Here is a 21,512-nt window from a genome sequence, read left to right on the forward strand (position 1 = left end):
GGTGGGGAAAGTATTGCAAAGATTAGATAATAAAAAACAATATTGACCCTTAAAAATTATGTTGTCAATCCCTGCAGCAGAAAGAACGGAGAGTTTTCTCCTCTAATAAATCAATCACTATTTACTGTGGTGTTTTGGTCACAAGGACTTAAATAAATTTAATTTCCCAATGGCAGTTCATTCTATCGTACAGCCTACCCATCACACAGTAAGTTCTCTGTCAGACTGCTTTCGGGTCTTTGAATTTCCTCCGTTAGCAACGTGATGTCCATTTCTGAGTCTTGACACAGGTGCTAAAGGTAAAGCCTTTCACCATAATAATTTACAACCTTTTCCCATGAAGTTTTATTTGTTCCTACTAACCAGTTTACTTTCTCATTGTTTGCCTCTGGGGGTACAGAGTAAAACATCTCCAAACAGAAAAGCAACTTCTGACTTGAGTGATTTTTAAACAATGACAACATGATTATATTCCCTGAGCACAGCACGGTTTCTCTTCCCAGGTCTCATACTCATTAATCAGATTCCAAACTTAAATCTGAAACAATATAGCCACATTATCAAAAAAAAAAAAAAAAATCCTCCCTAACTGCAGGCTTGGATGAAGTGTGATATGAAACTCTAGAGTCCAATTTATACTTCCTATAATTAAAGGCCACTTATGTGCCACTCATTTCAAAATCTGCAGATGGTTGCTTGATATTTTGTAAATGAGCTCACTTCACATGTGGACCAAAATACTACAGCTAATGGGTGAGTATGTGCCCAGTTTAGATATCTGCTCTAATGCCAACTGTCAAACTCCTTGTTGTCCCCAAGACCCAGCCCAGTGACAGTGGTAATATCTCCATGTTTTGTACACTGTGAGCTTTCTACTGAGTTCAGTATTTTTGTTAATTCTTTGCCCAAATTAAGGCAAACCAGTATTTGCAATAGCTATGACTAAAAACATCTAAGAGTCTCAGTTCTTGTTGAGAACCGTGATTCTGGACAGACAGTCATGGCAGGTTCCCACATGATGGCCTTTATATGTGTCACATTTTGGCTAAAAAGTGGTTTTGCTAAACTTTGGGGTTTTTTGATGTGTTTCATAAAAAGAGATCTGACACGGGGAAAATGAGGCTTCATAACACTTCTAGAGGAAGTTGCAGTGAACTGGGTCACTTAGGATGGAGAAAACGTGACCAAGAGGAGAAGGTACAGGAAGGAAGCTTGGGAGAGAAGGTAAGGTGAAGACTCAAAAGAAACGGGTAAGAAATAAGATACAGCAAATCTAAAGCCAAAGCCGGTGGACCCCTCTCCAAACCAACTGAGAAGAGTTTGCCACCTTCTGTAAATTATCATAAAAAAGGCATCTAAGAACCTGAATACAAAGTGCTTTCAAGCCTCAGTTTTCATCAGGGCATATAGATAAATCCTTGGTCTCTGTGCTCAGGAGCACACTGGCTAATCCAAATGTGCTTGAAATGCTTAGGTCCAGTTTAGCCTGGTCAAGTGGAGGTTAGTTTCAAGAGGCTTCCAAAATTAAGCCCTTAAGATAATGATTAGAACAATGAGAGGAAAACAGAACTTCTCTCTCCTAAGAAGGTACTAGGTAACAGATTTTAGTGCAAACATCGGGCTTCTTGTTCAAGTCTAAGTTAGCTCAGCCAAGAAAACTCAAATTCTCAGGGTAGCTCCAAGGGCCCCAGGATCTGTCTGTGCATGCAGGCCATTGGCAACTCTCTGAGGTGTGACACAAGTAATATTAGTGTGAATGTCAAAGCTATGTAGCACCTACACTTCCCAACCATTTTAGAATGGGTACTTATTGAATATATTTGCTATCCTTTATTAATGTGAAATATCAAAGAATTCAAACTAGTCACTAAGGGGTCCAAGGCTGCATATATGTAATAGAACAATTATGATACAACATGTTCAAATTCCTACTGGAAACTTAGTATATTACACTATATGACATCAGATGCTTCACTGGTGTGAAAAAAAAAAAACCCAAAACAAACAAATATGGAAAAGGCAGGTTCAAAGGCACTCAAACAAATCTGGGATGTCAAAATAGAATGCTTGTATTTTATCTAGCATTTTCCCATCAGGAAAAGTACTTATTGAAATGCAAAGTTTGAGTATTCCATAAAGCTTACATTTCAAGGCTACCCTGACAAGTCTCTGGGAAAGTGAATCATACAGATGTGCTCTCATCTTTTCATGTTTAGAGATGTTAACCTCAGTCATCTACCCAGTTATCTTATCCTCTGATATTCTTAACTATGTATTGAATCATATGGAAATACATAGTTAATGAAAAATGCCCATCAGAATGAAAATGGTAACTTTGAACAGAGTCACAGAATCTACTTCCCCATCTTTCCTTGTAAATTGAATGTGTAACATTCTCTTTTCTCCATCAACTTTAAAACTAAGTGGTTTATTAAGGAAACGAGATAGCAACTATTTCACTTCTTATTCATAGCCACAAAAATCCATCAAAACAGATATATTGACATAACAGGGTTAGCCGAAACTTGACGCTGCCTTTATAGCAAATTGGTTTGTGCAGGGAAGTTTATCAGTTCAGACAGAGTTATGAAATTTATCACCTTAAGATACGAAACGTCAGGAAAAAGGCGATAATCATGAGATTATCCAATGTGCTCAATATCTTCCTGATTCTGTTTTATTTTGAAGGACAGGAGTTACTAGAGGAAAACACTCACTAGTGAAGAAACACCTAGGGACACAAGTAATCTCAAATGCTTAATTGTGTTTTGACTGTGAAAAAGTGGCCTCTTTTCCATATGTATTGGTGGGTTGGTTTGCACAGGAGAGGTGCTTTACGTGAAAATGCTTTACAGTTGTGGGAATAAAAGCTTCAGAATGGTAACTTTTGCTGGGTAGCATGACTTTATGTAGATGTCTGTGGTTTGAACTTGCTGCATCTTTTATTTGGTTGATCCAAACCATTTTTGTCTGTTATTCACATTACATCTAATTTTCAAAACACCTACCGGTTATGGAATAATACAATGCTTACTATATGCATACGACACAGGGCCACTGATGCTTTCAAACAGGTACACTACTGATGGCACAGCATTTTCGCTTCTCCTTACCTGTGTACTCAGGTGGGCAAAGGCACGTGTAGTTGTTAATTCCATCGACGCACGTAGAGTTATTTTCACAATCGTTATCTTCACAGTCATCAACATTGACTTCACAATTTTCTCCTTCAAATCCATCAGCACAAATACACCTGAACACCAGGGGAGAAAAGACCAAAAAAAAAACAAAAAAAAACACCGAAAATAAAACAGAACAAAAAAGCACGTCCTTGGTGCATTTAGAACTATATAGTCTAAATACTGAAAAAAGCTAAACATCCTCATCCATTACAGACATTTTAACTGTTAAGAAATTAAACTTTAAAGTACTTTTAAAAGACATGTAGTAGGCATGAGTTTAAAGTAGTATCCCCCAAATCAGAAACAATTTGAAAAAAGAGAAGCTTTGCCGGCTGCAAGATGGCAAACAGCCCCATAGTCCTATAAGTCAATATATCCAATGTATTTGCAGGTCTAAAACACAAGCAAGGTTTACAGCCCTAGATACATTGATCTCAAGTTGTGCTCTAATAAAATGATTCATGCTTCTCTGCTCATTAATGAGGAGCAACTGGGTCTGACATTAAATTTTTTTTTAAGTTTATTTAGTTTTGAGAGAGAGAGGGGGGGAGAGAGCGTGAGCAGGGGAGGGACAGAGAAACAGCTAGCACAGAACCTGAAGCAGGCTCCAGACTCTGAGCTGTCAGCAACGAGCGCAATGCGGGGCTCAAACCTATGAACCATGAGATCATGACCTGAGCCGAAGTCAGATACTTAACACACTAAGCCACCCAGAAGCCCCGGTTCTGACTTTAAAAATTACACCACTTTCTGGCGCCTGGGTGGCTTAGTTGGTTAAATGTCCCACTCAGCTCAGGTCATGAGCCTGAGGTCCATGAATTAGAGCCCCATGTAGGGCTCTGTGCTGACAGCTCAGAGCCTAGAGGCTGCTTTGAATTTTGTGTCTCCCTCTCTCTCTGCCCCTGCGCCGCTCACGCTCTCTCTCTTTCTCTCTCTCAAAGGTAAATAGATAGACATTAAATAAAATAAAGAAAAAAAAAATTACAACACTTTATATCCTAGCAGTAATGTCTTCCATATCTCAAAGCAAAAAAAAAAAAAAAAAAAAAATCTGAAAATAAAATTACATCTTCCTTGTCATTATAAAATGTAAATGTTCTCTTTAAGTCTCAACAAATACAATATTTTTCAATGACATAAAATATTGTACATTTATTTTCAATAGGTATCAGGATAATCTTTGAGTAAAGTCTTACTGGAAAAAGAGACCATTTCATAAAAGAATGCAGAAATGAAGAATACTTACTGTAAAAAGTGATATTTCTAACAAGCTATGTAGTAGATTAATATTCTTATGTGAAATTATTACTGTCATTATAAGAACTCTATTTCATAATTCATGAAGTACATCTGAAGTAATTGTACTGTATGATTAAATAACTCCAGATTAAAAATGTTCACAGCATGTTTGTCTACTCATTTTGTGGCCTGGAAATGAATCATTAATTTTCTGTTCCAGTGGGACCTACGTCTTATCATTACACACTGTCTGTGAAAGCAATACACAAAACAGATGAATATGCATCTTGAAGTAGGAGACTATTGGCTATTAATTAGCATAATAGAGCTACTACTCTGTCTTGACCTAATCTGACTATATGAATCATAACGCATGCATGTGCATATGTTTAAAAATTCTTGATTTTATAGCATCCCGAGTTGGGAATACTGTAACGTTTGTTTTTCATATTACAATATCTCTGAGGACGAATGCATATTGTTCTGGTGAACACATTTCTGGCATTCTTTTAGGAATAACACCCTTTGATTTGAAAAGGAAAATGAATGTTTGCTTAGTTATTCTTGTTCCAATGCTTCAGACAGAATATTAAAGTCCAGTGACCTACCAGAATCCATCTTTTTCTCCTTCCTTTAAGTGGCAAGTTCCTCCATGTTTACATGGGTTACTGATGCATGCATGAATAGGAACATCACAGTCCTGCCCCTGGAGAAGGAACGGCCAAGTAAAGTCAAGTGTAAACAAAGCAGATCTCAGTACGTAGAGAAAACACAATAGAATGACGAGGACCCACCGAAGAAAGCTATGTTTTCAGATGATGTCTCCCTTAAAAGTTTCTACTTACCTTGAAACCATATGGACATGTGCAGCGATAAAAGTCAACTGGGTCATTGTTACAGGTGCCATCATTTTTACACGGATTTGATAAGCAGGGATTACATTTAGCTAGAATATTGACATCCACGGGACCTGAAAATTAATTTAAAAACATAAGAACCTGATACCTTGTATTTTTAGTTCACTTATTCACATGCCTTAATATAACAGTAGATTTTGTACAAAAAATATTGGTCAGATATCTATATGTATTTCTCTTCCGTGAATAAAACAGAAATCTGCATCATCATATAATGTTCAAGAATGCAACAGGAGACCATCTCATTGAGAGCTGTGGTGAGACCGTCCAACTTCAGAGTGGGACTATGGGTTGTGATCTTAGGTGGTAAGGATCTGATGTTAGTGATGCAAGTGTCACGGGGTCGATCCCCTCAGAGGTTAACTAGTCTATGTGGATGCATTCCATGACCATTGCCTGCACTTAACTTCAGTCAGCTCTCATGGAAATGCATACCATCAATCCCAAAGAGGACTGTGTGTGTGTGTATGAGTGTGTGTGTCTGTATGTTGGGGGATATGTGTGAAGGTTTAATGAATACATATAAATACATCAGTGCAATTAAAAACACAATAGGGGCGCCTGGGTGGCTCAGTTGGTTAAGCATTGGACTCTTGATTTTGTCTCGGGTCATGATTTCATGATTCTCTCTCTCTCTCCCTCTCTCTCTGCCCCTTCTTTACTCTCGCTCTCAAAATAAATAAATAAAATAAACTTTAAAAAATACAAAAGTATGCACCTGCCCTGATAGCATTAGTTCAGTAGTGTTATTTTCACACAGGAGAGAGAAAACAGTGCCACCTTTATGCATATGGAAATAAACCAAAAATATAATTTCCATTATCTCTTCCCTCATATCCTCTTGGTTCAGTATGCTATCACATTAGCACAGGCATGTGGTGGGTGAGATGTCTGTATCTTCCTCTCCAAGAAGAAAACACCATTGAAATCATCTTCTCTTGCAATCTCACTTTTTGGGAAACACATTTTAAAAATCTCCTGTTCCGTGAAAGGTTTAGATTAAATGCAGATTCACGTGCAACCATTTTTCTTTGGTTGCACATATTCATTCCATAAATGGCTAGCAATGTGGAAACTGTACTGTCTTCAATAAAATTATGATCCACTGATGCTACGTTTTGCCATATTTTTGAGCGCTCAAAAACGCTTTTGGCAACGGAGGAGGACAATAGAAGAGTGACCTATTCATACATGTAAAATGCAAATATTTTATAATATAATAATGAATCATGTTTCTGTCATCACCATCTCTCTGTATTTCTTTATCCTCGCTGGGACAAGCAGCAATAATTCCAGCTGCACATTTCATCACACGTTATTTCCAGCAAAGTCATCTGAGTGGGCTGTACAGCATGCCCCTCTTCCCACCATCACTGATCTAACCTTCTAAGGTACCTCCAGCTGAAAATTCTATGGTTTCTGCTCACATAAACTATCTTTTGTCAGACTTTTTCTGCAGATCACAGTTTATGTTTGTGATTTGTTGGTCTACTGACAGAAACATAAAGAAAACGTGAATTATCATAGTCGGCTTAAAAACTCTTCAGGGGTGCCTGGATGGCTTAGTCAGTTAAGCGTCTGACTCTTGATTTTGGCTCAGGTCATGATCTCAAGGTTCGTGTGTTCCAGCCCCTGTTGGGCCCTGTGTTGACAGTGTGGAGTCTGCTTGGGATTCTCTCTCTCCCTCTCTCTCTGTCCCTCCCCAGCTCGTGCATGTTCTCTCTCTCTCTCTCTCTCTCTCTCTCTCTGTCTCAAAATAAATAAGTAAACTTAAAAAAAAAAAACACCTCTTCATATCTATGTATTGCCTTATCCTGGAAAATACCAGTACATACTCATAAAATGGTGTAGGAGCAAAATCCTAAAGAGGATAGTATTCTGTATTGGTCAGTGTTTCTATTAACAAAAACCCTGAAAAAATTCTACAAAGAGATTCCTGTTTCTTTTCTGACCATCAGAGAATGGACAACAGTTCTGGGGATGACTTTATTAATGGAGGGGGGTGGTATTTACTCCTAGCGACTCCTCTGACACTAGGGAGGCCTTGCCAGCAATCTCTTTGCTTTCTCTTCATAACCAGAGTAACTAATGCAGTCTTTATAGCAAATCACAGCTGGGAAATTGCTGGGATGAATATCGAAGTGATGCTCTGAGACATTTAATTTCTCACCCCCGTTCCAACTTGTTTATCAAATAAATTTAGCTCTTCAGCACAATGGAGGAATCAAAGGTGGCAGTTAGTTAAGGCAATACGTTAAATTAAGATAATAACCACCCCCCCCCCCCCCAGCCCCAAACAGCCTTGTGTTGGCTAACTGTATCAGGTTTGGAATCAGCAATAGAAAAGGAAGTAGTGGGTCCCTTAGCTAGGTTAGAAGAAAGAAGAATCTAACTTGGAAAAAAAGGCATAGGGGGAAATAGTAAGAATGTGCACCAGCAAAACAGAGCATCAGCAAATACGAGGACTGTAAACGCTCATCTGGCCACTTCCCAAGACCTTGAGGAAAACTGTCTCTTAGTCTATTTAATGCTTCCAACCTTGCAAGCCTGCGGTTTGAATAGAGGAGTTCAGGGTTGGCAGTCTCTGTGTTTATTCTGTGGAATGTGACATTTTTCAAAAATCATGTTTGAGTATTTAGATGAGAAGCCAGAGGTTGTTTCAAAAAAAATTAAATACATTTTGAAGAATGTAATAGAGTATGCAGAGAACCACATTACCAAACTGGAGTCATCCCTGTCCGGTTTAGCACAGAGCCAAGATGCATTTAATAAATAGCCAGTGAACTATACCTAATCTATTAATCAATAAGGACCAATTTCTCCACTTTTTTTTTTCCAGGACCAAATGTAGTTTCCTCTCCTGCTCAACTATTTTCATTACCTGGAATTTCTTATGGGTATACCAAATGGGATCATTGCCCCCTTGTATATATTCAGTTTAGCTAAAACTAAAGGAATCGAAATGACATTTCTCATGTGCACAGGTTGCTCTTGATGTATTTTTTAAACATGTAAACTGTTTTGGTGGCATCATTAATTAGGATTATAGCTCTAAAATACTGGGTTCTAACTCCTTCTGGTCAGTAAAGTTGACGACTACAGCTACCACTCTATCTGCTTCTGTTTTTTCAAACCCCTCTTTTTAAAAAAGTTTGTTTTAATGTTTTTATTTACTTTTGAGAGAGAGAGAGAGAGAGAGTGCACAAATGGGGGAGGGGCAGAGAGAGAGGGGGACCGAGGATCTGAAATGGGCCGATGTGGGCCTTGAACTCACAAACCGTGAGATCATGACCTGAGCCGAAGTCTGGACACTTAACTGTCTGAGCCAGCCAGGTGCCCCTCAAACCCCTCTTTAAAAGTCAATTCTTCAAAGATAATTTCTTATTCCTAGTTCCTGAGTTTGGTGAAGGGTAATTCAAAAGACTGTGAGTTGTATCTATTCCAAATAGTTTCTTAAAATTTTTTAAATGTTTATTTACTTTCATTTTATTATTTTGTTCTTTTAAATTTGTTTAATGTTTATTTATTTTTGAGAGACAGAGAGACAGAGAGAGCATGAGTGGGTGAGGAATAGAGAGAGGAGACACAGAACCCAAAGCAGGCTCCAGGCCCTGAGCTGTCAGCACAGAGGCTGATGTGGGGCTCAAACTCACAAACCATGAGATCATGACTGAGCCGAAGTCAGAGGCTTAACTGACTGAGCCACCCAGGCTTCCCTCCAAATAATTTAATAATATCTTAAAAATGATATAATTTTCTTATTTATTTTGTCTTTATTACTTTATTTTCTTATTTAGATTATGATTCCACCCAACTAAGCATCCTTTCTATAATGTGATTTTTAAATCCACCTGGTTTATCTAAATCTGCTCATTTCTATATTCTAAGTCTTCAGAATTATATCTCTTATATCTAGCTCTCTTCTCTCATTTGTCTCCCCGTCATATTTTGCCCCTCTGCTAAGCCTTTTATTTTCTCTTTGCCTTCAATCTGTGAATCATTTTCCACCCAGGATACTTTCTCTGAGATCCCTCCTGCAAAGCTCTTATTCAAGGGGAATGACATCTTTAATCTGTTTCTATAACAAGGAGATGATATCAGAGCTAAAAAGAGATGCTAATTAAAGTCACAGTAAAATTGTAGAAGAGCATAACTCTTTGGGAACAAACAAATACATGTAGAATTTTGCACACTTGATTATTCCCAGATGAAAGACGATGTCCCGGGATTGGATTTAGACAAGTCTCTTATCATAATGCAAGTAATCTTGGACAGAGAAATCTCAAGCCCATCAAGCTAAGTTATTAATCTAGATTTGTTAGTAAGTGTGTGGAGTTAGGGTAATGGCAGTCATCTCAATGGGTTGCATTAAATGAGATGGTAATGAGTTTTGAGTACAAAACATAGTGAGAGCAAGCACATAAGCCACAGGAAGTTCTGACAGTCTTCCCTAGACCTCCAAAGAGAGTTGGTAGGTAGCTGAAAGGAACACGAGTGGTTCACTTAGAAGGAGAATAGAAGTCTTCGTCTGCTTGTTTACTCCAACTTTAGCATAGACAAGGGAGAACTAGAGCCTGCTATTTATTCATTCATTATAGGTTCACTGACTGCCTTCTGCCGATGCCAGGGGCTGCTGAAATTTGGGCCAAGTGTAGGGACTATTATTATCAAAACCATGGGGAAAAGACAGGGGGAGCTGAGAGATAATTATCCATTGGGTAACAATACCCAGAGCTAATGATTTTATGTGTTTAAGTAGACTGCAACTGCGATTTGTAAATTTGACACAAGCGCTGGAAACATCATTAATATTAAGAGGCAGAGTTTTTTATCTTGCATTGCTGCTTGGCAAGGAACTGCAGCTTGCTTGCTGATATCTTCACCAATCTTCAATCTTTCCACCTGCCCAAAGTTAACTGGTCTAAAGAATTTTAAATTATTGCCAACACATTAGTCCTCTTAAGATGTGTGCCATACAAAGCATAAGAGACTCTTAAAAACTGAGAACAAACTGAGGGTTGATGGGGGGTGGGAGGGAGGGGAGGGTGGGTGATGGGTATTGAGGAGGGCACCTTTTGGGATGAGCACTGGGTGTTGTATGGAAACCAATTTGACAATAAATTTCATATATTGAAAAAAAAAAAAAAAGATGTGTGCCACAGAGGAGGAAAAAAAACCCCACAACAACTAGCTTCAAGAAAACAGAGTTTCCTAACGTCACCGAAATGAAAGACGTCAGTCTAGGATAACTAGGTTGATTTAAGAGTTAGCCTTGGCTTAAGAGAGTCCTCTAGCATCAGCTATATGGATTGGAAGTGCATTTAGCTTAATAATTCAAAGGGAAATTGAGCCAAAAGTTTGGTTAACAATTTGTCTTTGCCAGTCACTTTAATCTTTAACAGACAAACTGCTGGACCTCAAATCCATTAAAGCTTTCAGGCAGACTTGCTTACTTGACTGAAATCACTACGTATGCACCTGACACCAATATTGCCACCCACTGAGAATTGCACCTCACTTTGATTTATTACTAAAAGCTCCAGACACAAATTTCTAACTATATCTCAGAATCTGCCTTCATTCTGGCATCTCTTGGAAATGTAAGTCAAGTAAGAGAAGCCTCTAGCACTGCCCTTGTATAAAGTCAAAGGTACGTCACAGACGACTCAGGAAAAATGTAGGAGATATTTGATGTTGGGCATAATTAACTAAAAGGAGGTTTTATTTCAAACCCCAAAACTCTGAGCCCCACTTTCTATTGCACTGCTGCATCTCTTAAGCATTATTTTTAATAACATTCCATCATTAGGTCATTCACTTATCGAATATTTATTGAGGATCTAATTTGTGCCAGGCAGTAAGCTAAGTTTTGGGAGTTCAAAGGTAAGTGAAATGCTGAAGCTTCTGGAAAATCTTACAGTTAAGTAGCAGACACATGGGTATCTCAACTATAGAATGCAGTTATAAGGGGATGTGGGAAATGAAAATGCATGTTTTGGAATATGTGTTTTAAGTTTCTGCAAGTCTATAAGGGAAGGAATCACTAGGTGAGTGGGAATATGAATCTGAAGTTCCTAAGAAAAATCATGGCTGATATTTGAAGCTGTGGGATTGAAATCAATTATTTAAATAGGGGTAGGGAGGGAACCTCATGTATGTCAACATTAAAGAATATAAGAAAAAGATGTCAGCAAAGGAATGAAGAGGCAAAGAGAATATACAATAAGAAATGACTACCAATTTCTAAGATGAAAGATAAAGATGATTAAAAAAAGAAGCCATTGAATTTGGCAAGATGGAAATTGCTGGAATCTCTTCATTTTCACTATAGTGTTGGGGATGGTCAACAGATGATAGGGGGTTAAAACCTTTTAATTTTGAGTTCCATAAATGATTTAACAAAAACACAAAAGCTGCATATTATACCTCTGGGATTACTAGGCTTAGCCATTTGGTACATACACGTGTGAACTCAGGCAAATAAATGATCTTCTTGAGCCACAATTAAATGGAAAAGAATGATAATTATTTCATGGAACTTGATCATATCAGATTGAATATGGACATACAATATTTAAGAACAGAATATGAATCGTTGGTTCTCATCACCTATTAAATAAATGTCGGTTACAAGTTTCCCAGTGTTTTAAGTTTTCAAAGGGTAATTAAAAATCGTCCTTGTTTTTTTTTTTTTTTTTAAAGTTATTTGCCAAAAGCAAATACCTATGTACAAACCTGAAAATATTTTCTTTGGCCAGTGTGCAAATCATAATCCCCCAAAAACTAAGATTATTTCAAAGCTATAACTATGTGCTGGTGGTATTAAATTCGAAAATGTAAAAAATATTTGACCCAGTTCTAAATATTACTTCAAAACTGATTTAGTGAATTTTTCATTACTTCTAGTTTGGGTTATTTATTTATTTATTTATTTATTAACGGTTATTACTGAGAGACAGAGAGACACAGAGCGGATCAAGGGAGGGGCAGAGAGAGAGGGAGACACAGAATCCAAAGCAGGCTCCAGGCTCCGAGCTGTCAGCACAGAGCCTGATGCGGGGCTCGAACCCACGAACCACGAGATCATGACCTGAGCTGAAGTTGGACACCTACCGACCGAGCCACCCATGCACCTCTATGATTGTTTGATTTTGATATATGTTATTAGCATCTTGAATATATACTTTTATTGCCAAACCTCCATATTGTTTTGAAATTATAGATTTAAATGTATCTATCAGTAGAATATAAACTGTATAAAGACAAGGGTTTTTCTCTGTCCTGTTTATGACATGACTATATTCTTAATACCTTGGAACTGTGCCTGGTGCATAAAAGGAACTCATATAATACATGGTGAATGAAAAAAGGAATATATCATTCATTTCCATTAGACTGTTCACTCTTTCGCACATTTAAGTGTCTGATAAATGTCTGTCAAATTAAAAGTGAACAATTTAGCTGTCTGTATAGCTAAGTATTTCTGAACCAAGAACAAGAAACAGAATATTAGAAATTCACAATATCCTGCATTCCACAGGGAGAGAATTTCCACTTTACCGCAGACTTTTGGATCATTCTAATGTCACTGATATTTAAAAGATGAAGACTAGACATCTGGGTTTTAAAGAAAAGTTGACCATCTGCTTCCCACTCAAGAATGTTCTAATCTGGGTATTAATTAAATATTCTCTGATAATCTATTTCATCCAGTTTATTTATTTCCCTTGTACCTGAAACTATGAAATAATACCATAAAGAAAATATTCTAAAAAATGTAGTATAAAATTTGTATTAACTGAATTTATTACTCAAAATAATAGCCTAGCCTATCCTAGCAGAGAAAACATTTTAAAAATATTTAAATATAGCTATATAAACATGTCTTCAATTAAAGGATATTCATTTTCCTGTTGTAATTTTAAATTACTATTTACAAATCTAGGGGGGACTGGGTGGCTCAGTCAGTTAAGCGACTGACTTCGGCTCAGTCATGGGCCTCATGTGAGGTCATGATCTCACAGTTTGTGAGTTCGAGCCCCGCATTGGGCTCTATGCTGATGGCTCAGAGCCTGGAGCCTGCTTCGGACTCTGTGTCTCTCTCCCTCTCTCTTCCCCTCTCCCCCTTTGTGCTCCCTCTCTCTCAAAAACAAATAAACATTAAAAAAATACTTTATAGCAAAAATTCTGGTTCCTTCTTTTAGCAGCTGAGTGATTTTGAACAAATTGTTTAATCTCTCTAAATTTTAATATCTTCATCTCTTAAATGGGGAAAGAACAGTACTTAGTTTAGTAAGGATATAAAGGTTATAAGAGATAGAAATCTATGTAAAATCCTCAGCATGGTGCAAGCCACTCAATATGAGCTGTTGTTATTTATTATTGGTAGTCGTCGTGCAGAGATGCATTCTGCGCTGCCATAAATCTTCAACTTACAGACAATGAAACCACAATATTTTGACAAATGCCAAGAAATGCTGGCAAAGGGCATTCTGAGTTGCAAAGTTTGCCATCACTCCAAAAGTGTATTAAGTTATAGAGAAACCAAGTTAATCTTCAAGTCTGCTAAATGCAATTACATTATATTTGTGGAGTTCTGAATGTCTACACTCTTGTCCCCTGCCCTACAACCATGTTGTCTGTCACCCAGCTTCGGGCATGCCTTCAAATACATGCAGTTGACTTGAGAACTTAGTGAATACTAAACTGAACCACAGTTCCAGCATTTTCTATAACACAGCTCTGCTCCTGTAGCACCTTCCTCACACTCGCCAGCTGGTCCAAACAACTGGCTTCCATCTACCTGCACTCAACTTTTCACAGCCACTCTCTTCTGATGCAATGTCTTCCTCTGAGCTTTTGTAGCAACCACGCTATCCAACATGGTAGCCAGCAGCTGCACGTGACTCTTTCAGGTTAAATTTAAATTAAATAAAATTTGGGGTACCTGGGTGGCTCAGTTAGCTGAGCATTCAACTCTTGATTTTGGCTCAGGTCATGATCCCAGGGTTGTGGGATCGAGCCCTGCATCGGGCTTCATGCTGAGGTTGGAGCCTGCTTAAGAATCTCCTCTCTCTCTCCCTTTGCCCCCTCTGCCTCGCTCATGCGTGTGCTCGCTCTCTCTCTCTTTCTCTCTCTCTCTCAAAAATAAATAAGTAATGCATTAAATAAAATTAAAAATTCACTTCTTCAGTTGCAATAGTTACATTTCAGCAACCACACATGGCCAGTGACTACCGTATTTGATCGCACAGATACGGAACATTTTTATCACTGCGGAAAGTTTTATCAGGCATCACTGAATCCAGACTAATCTTTCCTCAAACACATTTTCATTCATGTCACTCTAAGAACTAAATAAGACGCTATTAATGAAAAACAGGTCAAATCAGTTAGTTAAATCTTGAGTTTAACAGACTTACGTATGTGTGTATGTTTGTATGTGTCAGACTTCTGAGAACATTTAAATAAATGAATGTGAACTATGACACTCAAAGAACTGAATATAAGTATGTAGCTTGTCTCAAATTCATATCATCATGAAATATTTTTAAAGGAACTATCTCCAGGGAACTCTAAACTTGGAAAAATATACATAAGCACCACATTGTTCAGAAGGAAGAAGTATCTGCTGTATGGAGTAGAATAACAAAATCAGTTTACAGTTTCTCAACTTCCCCATGAAATCTTTCTAAAACCCATCTGCCTAATGACGCCTGTTTTTTTAATTAATTATTATTATTACTTTTCTTATTTTAGAGAGAGAGAGAGAGTGTATGTGTGTGAGTGGAAGAGGGGCAGAGGGAGAGAGAATCTTAAGCAGGCTCCATGCTTAGCACAGAGCCTGATGTGGGGCTCAATCCCATGACCCTGGGATCGTGACCTGAGCCGAAATCGAGAGTCGGAGGCTCAAGTGATGGAGCCACCCAGGTGCCCCAGCCTAACAGGAAGTTTTTAATGCCAGTTTCTCCTTCCCTATCTCCCGTTCGACAATCGCCTCCACTTTACAAAATAATGATATACCTCTCAGCACACCAGAAATTTGGGGCAATGCCCCCCCAAAACATCTGCAGTTACAAAAAGAGTAATTTAAAACACTGGTTGTCTGCAAAGCTTCTGGCAACCGATGCACATAATTTCAGAGAGGTATTTCCAATAAAATTTTACTTTTAGATTTAATAAAAATATTAACATGCTCATAAATAATTATGCTGTCCCAAGCAATGGTGCTCATATGAGTATTAACAGCAATTCAATTTTAGGAAAAATTTAAAAACTCCAAACATTTCTGGTGGCAGGAAATTTTAAAAATTCAAATTATATACATTTGTAGCAAAAAATGAGACAATTCACTGAGTTGCTGGAAATAGAAAGTCAAGGAGACAAACAGAATTTCAAGGAAAAAGAACAATGCGGGACATCTGGGTGGCTCAGTTGGTTGAGCGTCTGACTTCAGCTCAGGTCATGATCTCACGGTTTGTGAGTTCGAGCCCCGCATCGGGCTTGCTGTTGTCAGCACAGAGCCCACTTTGGATCTTCTGTCCCCCTCTCTCTCTGCCCACCCCTGACTCTTGCATTTTCTCTCTCTCTCTCTCTCTCTCTCTCTCTCTCAAAAATAAACATTTAAAAAAAATGCTTCAAGGGAATACAGTTTTTGGAAATTCCTTCTTTTATCTACAAAGCATTGTTTGCCCTACATCACAGTTTTGTTGGTGTTCTGAAATGCTATGATGATAAAAGTGTCAGCTAACCTATAGAGTGCTTACTGTGTGTAAGGCAGTGTGTTTTACACATATTAATTCAACTAATCTTTTTCCCCAGCTGTACTGAGGAATAATTAACAAACATAATTGTATATACTTAAAAGGTGTGATGATGTGGTGGTTTGATATACACATACACCGTGGAATGATTAATAGGGTCAAGGTACTAAGAACACCCACCTTCTCATAGAGTTAACCTTTGTGTGTGTAGTAAGAAAGCTTAAGATTGATTCTCAGCAATCTTCCAATCAGAAGATACCATATTATTAACTATGCTCACCAGGCTCGACACTAGGTCCTCATAACTTACTATTCTTATCACTCACAGTTTGTGCCTTTAACCTACATCTCCCCTTTCCCCCCTTCCCTCCAACCCCTGGAATGTACCATTCTATTCACTGTTTCTGTGACATTGGCATTTTCTTCATTTTTTTTTTTTTGATGTCACATATAGTAACTTATCTAATTTTCACAAAACATTTTGAGGTTTGTACTATCTTCATCTCTGCTTACACACAAGGAAACTGAGGCACCGGCTGGTTAATCTATTAAATTCAAGTTATGGAAGTATTGAAAGTGAAGCTGGAAATTCATACCGTGACCCACTGCTGTGTATTACCTACTTTGATGCCTTCCTACCTAAAATGCTCAAGTGTTGAAAGTTTATCTCTTCAGCTAGGTTTGCAAGCCTCGGAAGGCAAGACCATACCATTCTCTTCTCTATGCTCCACGAAACCTAGGATTTAGTTTTGCGCATAAAACAGATTTAATCTAAAACAGTTCAGTAGTAGTTATCTCTGGGTATTATGATGAATGCTTAATTTTAGTTCTTGTAGAAATATAATATTTATCAGTAACATTTTCCCATTCCGTGGATTTTCTCTTTTGGGCATGTATTACTTTTGTAATAAAAGAAAAAAAAGTATTTGTTACTAAGGCACTATTTAAAATCCATGAATACATAAAACAAAGGGAAAAGAAAGGAATATAAACAAGCAAGGGACACCCACATGGACATAGGAGGCAAGTCAGAAGGTTTGGCCTGAAGACTCGGGAGGGCTTATTTCTCCTTACCTGGCCTCGGGAAGCCGCAGGGCCCTGGGAGCCCTAAGAACAGGGCACATATTCAGACAACGCAAAAGCAAAACAGTTGACTTGTTAGAGGCTATCAGAGAAACTTCCAGAAACCGTGAACTCTTCATTTCTCCATACATTTTAAAGAAAACTTAGATATATCCACTTAATTATTTCTGCAATTTATTTGCAAAGCCTAGTTCTTTACTTGGGCTCCTCAGGTAACGGCTCAGTCCTGTATGAGCACTGGGTAGAATCAGGAATTATTTACTAGGGGCCGTTCAGCTCTACCTTTGAAGTCTAGCAGCAACGTTTTTCCTCTTAAATTAATGCAGTGGATTTTTATTTACAGAAGTACAAATGGTGAAAGATCATACCTTGACATGTAAATTTTTTGGAAGGAGTTGTGAGTAATAATTTATCTGCCATTTCTCCAGGACCAGCACAGCGCGCAATTCCAGGTTCTTTGTATTCCGACTTTACCCAGTCCGATAACCACTGCATGTTACAATCACAGTAAAGAGGGTTGGCTCCAATTGCTCTGGAAAACAACACCACAAAAGCACACACACATACACACACACAGTATGGAAGTATTGTTATTTCCTAAAGGAACATAACTCAAAGTGATGCTCAGTAGAAAATCCCTATAGATTTACTGATAACAATTTAGAAGAAAATGGAAACATCAGGGATTCGCCATTTTCCTGAATTATGTGCGGCTGGGATTTAGAGACTTGTCACCAGTCTTAAAATTTACCTGGTCTTTACAAGGTCTTCTTGTATTTGCAGAGACAGGTTTATATTGGATGTAACATCACCCGACACGCAGATTATACTTAGTTCATTCATCAATTATTTACTGGGAACCCAATCACTATGCCAGGTTTTGGGGACCCAAACATAAATAATACATTATTCCTAACCCCAAAGAACTCCTTCTGCAGAGGTGATTAACATATACTCAAACATGCAAATCATTTGCATTAGAAGTGCAACAGTAGAAGTATTTACAAGGTGACTGTGAGCAGAGTCACCTTGTGAATAACTTTCCTGGGAGGCTGGTGGTTAAAAGTATGAGCTTTTACACAGTTAGATTCAAGGAGGCGGAAAAGATTGGGAAGGATGTCTCGGAGTAAAAGGCTAGTAAGTGCAAAGTCACAGAGATAAGAAAGGGCATGAAATAATAAAGATGCATAGAGCCAGTTCACCAGAGTGGATCTGGACCTTCCCTAGGTGTCAGTCCCTTTATAAAGTCCTTTATTTTAGGTCTTTGGTTCCCACTCACATTTGCAGTAGTAGTGACAGCAAAAGTAATCAAGATGATAGCTAACATTGATTTTACAATATGCAGGTACTGTGCTGAGCCACTTATACGAACTACCTCATTCTGTCCTAAATGGCAACTTCATGAGGTCAACGGTATTACTAATTCATTTTACAGATTGTGAAACTGAGGCCAGAGAAGTTACTCCATGGGTTTTGTAAATTTGCCAAGCTTGGCAGAAGTAGTCCGTGCATAAAGTGGCATTTAAAATGGATTAATTTTGATTTATAATCAACTTGTGATTAGTAACGCTTCTAGGCTATAGTCTAAGTACAATTAAACTTACTCTTTCATGAAGAAAGGCCCCAAATATACTTGTAAAACCATAATACTTTATACTGTCGCAGTTTTAGTGTCCAACTTTAACCAAGAATTGGAGTACAGTAACTGTTATGCTCAGATTAAAACCTTTCTTCTAAATTAAAAATGAGAAAATTATGTTTTTGAGTCACCTGGTGCCACCTCTACTGACATTTGCTAAGTCCTTACTCTGCAAGGGGATGCAGTGGAGAAAGTGAATGGAGCAGAGCTCTTTATGATCTAGAGAGTCAAAGACAAATGCACGAAAGAAATACATGACAGAGCAAGGCACATGGCAAGAGATATTCAAACTGCCCCTATCATCGGTGGCGGTGCTCATGCGAGAAGTTGGTGCCTTCCTTGAGCTGCCTTTTCTGATAAGTCACCCTAACACTAGCAGAATGGCTACTTTCTTCTTCTTCTATTTTTAATTGTTTTTAAGGTTATGTATTTAGTTTGAGAGAGAGAGAGAGAGAGAGAGAGAGCGTGCGTGAGCAGGGGAGGGGCAGAGAGAGAGAGGGAGAGAGAGAATCCCAAGCAGGCTCCACGCTATCAGCACACAGCCTGGTGCGGGGCTCAAACTCATGAACTGAGATGGTGACCTGAGCCGAAACCAAGAACAGGACCTTTAATCAACTGAGCACCCAGGCGCCCCTGGCTACTTTCTTCTTAATGTTGCGTACTCTCCCAGACAGTACCAAGCTCTGCACCCCTGAGCTAGAAGCCTTCACCACACTCTATCTCATGCAGATGACATCCATGGAATTTGTAGATGAGTAGCCCTGATGTGGACTCTGAGGTAGGTGCTGGAGTTCAGACATGAAAAAGTGGAGGTTTTTCCTCCTGGGACCCGATGGTTTAGTGGAAGGGATACTAACGATAGGCACCAAACAGTCTTGACAGACAGATAGACAAAAAAACCTACATTGATTAACAGGGCCCAGTAAAGCACATTCAGATATAGCAAGATTGACTATTGGCTTCTCTCCTCTGCCCATCCCCCTTTCTCAATTGTTCACACATATCTTCTTGGGGTTTGGTGGGGTTTGGAGAGGAAGGCAAAGCCACGAGATAACATGACAGGCAATTTCTGGGGAACTGGGAAGCTCGGATACTATTTGGGCCTAAGCATAAATACCACCAGGTGGCGCCAAACCCACCCTGACACAAAGAAGTTTTAGATCCAAATGTGTTCCTGGAACTTTGTTCCAGGTTTGCCATGACCTTAACACTACAACTATAAATAATACAATAATGGAAATTGGCCCAGAAGAGGTTTTTTTGGACCCCATTTATCACATATTTTATATTTTTTTATTCTACTTGCAAAAAATAGGGAGGTACAGGGTCCTATGAGACAAGAGCACAAAGAAAAGGAAGAAAACAAAACAAAACAAACCCCACAACATTTCACCCAGTATGAGAATTTGGCAATTTCCTCCTATCATAGTATGAAATCTTGAACCATTTCTAATTTATTTTTTTGTATGGTGCGATATCCAGTACTCAGCAGTATTTGCTACATAAATGAGTCTGGTTTGAGCATATCAAGATAGGCTTCATAAAGGACATAATATTTAGAAAGTCACCTGGACGATACAAGGTTTGAACAGACTGAACTGGAGGGGAACTGGTATTCTAGGATCAGAGAACGTTAAGAGAAAATGCATAGCTAGGAAATTGGAGAGCCATGTTTGTAAGAAGACATTATTAGCTAAGTAAAGAGAATCCCATTCCATTAGTTAATGGAGAGTAAGGGCCAGAAGAATAAATTAAGGCTATCTTGCAGAAGGCACTGCATCTAGACTGAAATCTTCGCATTTTCTTTAAAGCTGGAACCAATCACATCTCATGATGTGACAAGAAAGGGGTGGCAGAGGGCTGTATGTTCCAAACTCACTCACCAGGGAGAGTTTGACCCTAAACCCACATTCATGAACTAGGTACTCACAGGTGTGATAATGCAGAAAGATCATTAAAAGCACCTTCGGGCACAACAGAAATGTCATTTCCATGTAATGAACTAAAAGCAAGAAAAAGCAATATTAAATTTCTTATACGTCAGCGAGTTCAGAAAAATTCTAACACGTGTGAGATTTTAGTTTATACTAAGCACTTCAAATCAGCACAGAAAATATGATCTATTCAAGACATGGTCTTGGTATAATTAGGTATCTATTTGGGAAAACGAAAAGTTCTTATGTCACATCATATGCATAAAATCAATTCTAGATAGATGAGTTAAATATAAAAATAAAACTAAAAATGTATTTAATAAATAGAGACCTCCTTTTTATGAACATAGGATGGTAAAGGCTGTCAAAGCACTATATAAAACTCAGAAACCATAAAGGAAAGTGATACATTTTTGACAATGCAAAATACATCCATAATTAATATGAAAGACAACCTATAGGGAACAGAATGGAAAATAGCTGCAAAATATATAAGACACAAGGATTAATTCCTTAGTAAAAAGACCTGCAAGCTTAGAGTCAAGTAGTAGATGCATAAAGACATGTATGTTAATAAGGAAAAGACAAAGCACTCGATAGAAAATAGGAAATGATATGATCAGACTCATGGAATAAGAAACACAAATGCTCAATAAAAGAGTAAAATATGCACAAATGCTCTAGTTATTGGAATTTCAAATTAAAACAGGAATGGAAAATAACATTCAACCTATCCTAGAATTATTCATATTATG

The 21,512-nt window shown here is 38.1% G+C and overlaps 1 protein-coding gene across 5 annotated transcripts in view; it reads right to left on the minus strand.

Moving 5' to 3' along the window:
• The window catches only part of SLIT2 (slit guidance ligand 2), a 373,006-nt gene that overhangs the window by 47,336 nt on the left and 304,158 nt on the right, over positions 1-21,512 (minus strand). For all 5 annotated transcript variants that reach the window (XM_007093745.2, XM_007093744.2, XM_007093742.2 and 2 more), the window contains 5 exons: positions 20,754-20,825; positions 17,553-17,716; positions 5,267-5,391; positions 5,030-5,127; positions 3,114-3,253 (listed from right to left, as the gene is read on the minus strand). In XM_007093745.2, the coding sequence (XP_007093807.1) occupies positions 3,114-3,253; positions 5,030-5,127; positions 5,267-5,391; positions 17,553-17,716; positions 20,754-20,825 (599 nt within the window). The remainder of the gene's footprint in view (positions 1-3,113; positions 3,254-5,029; positions 5,128-5,266; positions 5,392-17,552; positions 17,717-20,753; positions 20,826-21,512) is intronic.

The sequence above is a fragment of the Panthera tigris genome, chromosome B1 (assembly GCF_018350195.1).
Source record: "Panthera tigris isolate Pti1 chromosome B1, P.tigris_Pti1_mat1.1, whole genome shotgun sequence".
Lineage (NCBI taxonomy): Eukaryota > Metazoa > Chordata > Mammalia > Carnivora > Felidae > Panthera > Panthera tigris.